Source organism: Gavialis gangeticus, unplaced genomic scaffold, assembly GCF_001723915.1.
Source record: "Gavialis gangeticus isolate Ggan-Ray unplaced genomic scaffold, GavGan_comp1, whole genome shotgun sequence".
Lineage (NCBI taxonomy): Eukaryota > Metazoa > Chordata > Crocodylia > Gavialidae > Gavialis > Gavialis gangeticus.
The window spans coordinates 22,869,157-22,873,984 of record NW_017729002.1 but is presented as its reverse complement, the minus strand read 5'-3'; the positions used below and the strand labels follow the sequence as shown (position 1 = coordinate 22,873,984).

The 4,828-nt window shown below is 42.6% G+C and overlaps 1 protein-coding gene across 3 annotated transcripts in view; it reads left to right on the top strand.

Annotated features, from left to right (window-relative positions):
• The window catches only part of LOC109290847 (ankyrin repeat and fibronectin type-III domain-containing protein 1-like), a 680,006-nt gene that overhangs the window by 108,354 nt on the left and 566,824 nt on the right, over nucleotides 1–4,828 (top strand). For 2 of the 3 annotated variants that reach the window (XM_019507654.1, XM_019507655.1), the window contains exon 2: nucleotides 1,445–1,587. In XM_019507654.1, the coding sequence (XP_019363199.1) occupies nucleotides 1,487–1,587 (101 nt within the window). In that variant the 5' untranslated portion in view covers nucleotides 1,445–1,486. Of the gene's footprint in view, nucleotides 1–1,444; nucleotides 1,588–2,039; nucleotides 2,169–4,828 lie in introns of those variants that run through there. The other variant, XM_019507657.1, reaches the window with a different exon arrangement.

The following is a 4,828-nucleotide window of genomic DNA, read 5'->3' as shown; positions in this document are numbered from 1 at the left end:
TCTACTTTCCTCCCTTTCTTGAAGATAGGCATGACATTGGCCCTCTTCCAATCTTCGGGCACTTTGTTGAAGATTGTCCTAGCTGTGGGTTGTAGAGACACTTCATAGGTCTACTTTGGTTACCGTGTGGACTGCTGCATCCAGTCCAGTTACCACCAGATGAATCCTTCCCCGAAGTATGAGACAGGGCTGCCAAATGTTTGCCTGCCTTTGACTTCCCACTGAGGTTAAAGAGGCCAGGAGGTTGCTGGGAATAGAGATGATTTGGCTCTTACTTGTAATGAAAAAATGTTTTATTAATGGTTGCATCTTTTTCTATCAATTTTTTATAGTTTTTTGTTTTTAAGAAAAATCTGTAATTTCCTTTTGGAATAATTCTTTATAATTTAAGTAAATTAGATCCCTGTGGCAGAATTCTGTTTGCTTGAAAAAAGCAACATGGGTCTTGTGCAGATTTTATTGGGCTTTTTAAAAAATAATAATTTCAGTGGAATGTTGAGAGCTTCATTGTATGAATTGTATTGGCCTTTATTCAGAAGTATTTAAGTAGGATGCAGTCTACTCTGTGTGAGTCCTGTTTTGTTGTAGTGTCATGGGAGTGGGATTAGGAGTAAAAGAGGAATGTTACTTTAGCAGGAAATATAATTTAACAGCCAAGAAGTTTTTCCTTTCTCCTGTAGCGTCAGTGGTTGAACTGTTGCTTTGTGAGTCTCATCCTCCTGTTCCTTTGTCTAATATACTTTGTTTCTGGACAACTTGCACATGTCCAAGTAATGATAAATAAAATGTGCATACTGTATGTTTCTATGCCTGCATGCCAAACAAGGCAGACCTGTTGTAGATTAAAGAACACATATATATTATCCACAAGTGGCAGAAGAGAGAGGTTTCCAAGTATAAAAATACAGTTTCTTTCTCCATTCTCCTGTCTGTTATACTTTATAATTGATTGCTGTCTGTTACTTTATGCAAGTAATTGATAATCAACTTGAAATGTCTTGCATACCAATGTTATCTTGACCTATTCTCCATTGGTACCAAGCATACACTTCATGTGGAGGAATGTATTTATTCATAAAATATAGCTATGTGAACATGTACATACATTAGTAGCTGCTGATCTTTTGCGACTCAGATCATAGGCTGCTCCTTGTGCTCCTTCCTAAGAGACAAGGAAATGTTTCTTGCCAGATAGTTAGAATGGAGTGGTAGGTTTGGATTAACATTTCCAATAGTCGTGGTCCTGTTTCTCTCCAAGTGGTAGCATACAGTTTGCCCATCCAGTTCTCCCAGAGGTGAGGTCCGAGTCCCATGCTGACCTTGGAAGGGTCTGACTGCTGGAAGTTCTTGACATTGCTCACAGTTGGCTACATGCTGATAACTTGTGTGGGATGCATTTTTTCATCGCTAATAGGTGAGGTTTCTTTCTTTTTCTGTCTTGCAGTGATGAAGTTTGCCTAACTATGGTGAAGCTTGGATCTGCATCATGGCTCATGATGTCTCTGTTCACAAGAATCTGGCAATGGTTTCTGTGGAACCTGTGAGTCCAGAACCTGAGAAGAGAGGAAACATGGACCTTGTCAAAGGGTGAGTCAGGGCTTTGTGTTCTTCTAGTCTCAGTCTCTCTCTCTCTCATTTCCCCCCCTTAGGTGGTTTGCTAAAATCAGTATCAGTTTGTTGATGTGTGATAAATTAGATCTCTTCTTGTGGGTGAGTGTAACCTAGCAGAGATAATTGGAACAATACTTTCTAGGACAAAACCTTGTCCTAGTGCTTCATGCCAAACCAAACTACTAGAGAGTTTTGGGACCTTATATGCCCCTGGAAGTTCACTTCTCAGTTTAGGTTTTTCCCCCTTTGGGAAGATGTACTTGTAGGAAGTGAGTTGCCAGACATACACAACCAGGGCCAGACAGGCACAGTTACTTTACATATAAAGGTGTTGCCTTGTCAAGGCCAAAAACCATAGTTGCAGTGATTGGTGTCTAGGCCAAGTGTCAGGACAGGCAAGATCAAAACTTGTGGTCATTGCCTTATAGATAAGAAACCTTGAGCAGACTGTTGTTGCTTCCTGGCAAGCTATTTAAATGGTTGAGCAGCTTCCAGTGTGTTGTGGACCAATGGGAAGCAAGGGCAGGTATAGCCAGTCAGGACACAGGTATGCAAAGGTAAGTCCTTCTCTTGCAGGTTGAGTCTTTCTAAGTGGCGAGCTGTTGGTGTGTGAGCAAGGGTGAGCTGTCATGTCTGCTGTAGAGAGTTACCAAGGTGACCTGTCAAAAGGAAAGACTGTGCTCTGGCTGGGAGAGAGCCCTCCTTTGGTAGCGTGCTTCCAGAAACGTGGTTCTTGATTGCATGTCCTATGCCCTTGTTAGGATCTTCCTTCCAAGAATCATCTGTGTTCTGAAAGGGCCCTTTTGTTTTGGAGTCTGAAGGGGTAAGGCTGTTTGAATAAGAGGTACTTTAGTGTTCTGGGGTCGCAAAGATGTTACATGAAGAAAAGTTGTTTTGTGAAGAACTAGGAACCCACCACAGAGAAGGTGCTAGGATGTGTAAGGTTGCTGTTTTCGGTTTCTCACCTCCATCCTTGGTAAAGTCTTTGAAAAGATTATTAAGGCTCATATATGTGAGCACCCAGCAGGAAAAGTTGTGCTGAGGGGAAACCAGCACAGGTTCATAGCAGGTAGATCATGCCTGACTAATCTAGTCTCTTTTTATGACCAGGTTACAAAAAACCTGGACGCAGGAGTAGGGGTAGATATCGTTTACTTAAACTTCAGGAAGGTCTTTGATACGGTATCCCACTCCATACTGGTGAACAAATTAAGAGGCTGTGACTTGGATGATTACACAGTCCGGTGGGTGGCAAATTGGCTAGAGGGTCATACCCAGAGAGTGTTGGTGGACAGGTCGGTATTGACCTGGAAGGACGTGGGCAGTGGGGTCCCACAGGGCTCGGTCCTTGGACTGATGCTCTTCAATGTCTTCATCAGTGACTTGGATGAGGGAGTGAAGTGTACTCTTTCTAAGTTTGCGGATGATACAAAACTGTGGGAAGAAGTGGACACACCGGAGGGCAGGGAACAACTGCAGGCAAACCTGGACAGGTTGGACAAATGGGCAGAAAACAACAGAATGCGATTTAACAAGGAGAAATGCAAAGTGCTGCACCCATGGAGGAAAAATGTCCATCACACCTACTACATAGGAAATGACCTGCTCGGCAGCACAGAAGCGGAAAGGGATCTCGGAGTCCTAGTGGATTCCAAGATGAACATGAGTCGTCAGTGTGATGAAATCATCAGCAAAGCTAACTACACTTAGCTTTGCTGACCCTAACATCCCTTCTGACCATAACATCTATGAATCTGTTTGTTTCTTTTATAGTGTGTATGACTTAGCACCTACTGTTCCTGACTAGGATAATATTTGATGGGAAATTTTTGTCAGACAAGCTGCTTACGCTGGCTTGAAGGTGGGATATTTTCCTGTGCTCACATGACAGCTCTTTGCAATACACATATCTTTCCTCCCCCTCCCTTTTCCTGGGAAGGGAGGAAGTTCTATCTATTCTCATTATGCCAAGCACTCCAGAGTTGCACTTGAATGAGCTGGTAACACTGCATACAGATTCAGTAGGCCAGCAGTCTTCCTCCATGTTTTGTGGTCTTTGTTCAGCCTTGTGCAAGACCTACCAGTATTTCACCTGACACCTTGTGCCAAAAGCATTGTGTTTAGGTGTATAGATAAATAAGGGACGTGGTGTGGTGGAAAACTTGAGTTCATGTGAGTTTAAATGTTTGTGTCACTCTTAGGGAAGCTATGAATGAGTTACATAGGTTATCCCTGACAAAAACCGTTTGGACCTGCACTGTACTCCTGACCCTCACGCAATCTGTGCAAGCCTTATCTGCTATAAATCTGGTGTAGAGAGCCTAAAAATTTGGGCTGGGGATATTTCTTGAATTGTTTTGCCTATGTAAACAGGCATGCTAATAACCATGAAGCTAACTGCACAGAGCTAGGAGAGAACCATATAAAACTTCAGCAGTGACCTAGAAAAATGGACTGAAATGGGTGTTTTCAAAATGACATGGCTTTAAGGTCCATTATCTCAGGTATTTCCAGAGCTGCCAGCAAGTGCTCAATCCCAGGAGGAAGCTGGAAATCCTGGAGAACTCCCTTCTCTAAAATTAGTTGTTCCTGTTTTTAGCCATGGGGAGCCCTGAGATGCTGGATTTTAAAGTGCCACTATTTTTATCTAGAAACCTGTCAGTAGCTCCTGTCTGAATCATCCCAATCCTGGAGCAATAGACTGAGGTGCAGAGGACAGAAAGCAGTAGGAGGTGCATGAAATACTAATGTATTATTTGAATTCCCCCACCCCTCCACATACACGCAGCACAGATTAATACATTGAGCATGTATGCGTACACATATGTTCTTTTAAATACAGTACATACAGGTGATTGTGAATATGCTTCCAATATTAAGTTAGATGAGAGAGCCTGCAGGGAGAAGTGATGTCAAGTCATTTTTGTACAGTTTGATTCCAGCCTATTTGCACAGCCAGTGAAGGTGAGAGAGTTGTGTTAACCTAGCCCAGGGCAGGCTCTTCCTGTTAGGTCAAGCATCAGGGAGTTGGGAAGCTGCTTGTGTCTCCTGATGGTATAACTGATACGACACAGTTATTGGGATGTAGGGAGTTCAGAGTGGCTTGGTGGTGTTATCTGTGGAAACCTAAATGTGTATATATATTATTTATTTTATTTTATTTGTTCTAGTTTTGTAAACCTTGCTTGGAAGTAAGACCAGATATAAGGAAAGGGTC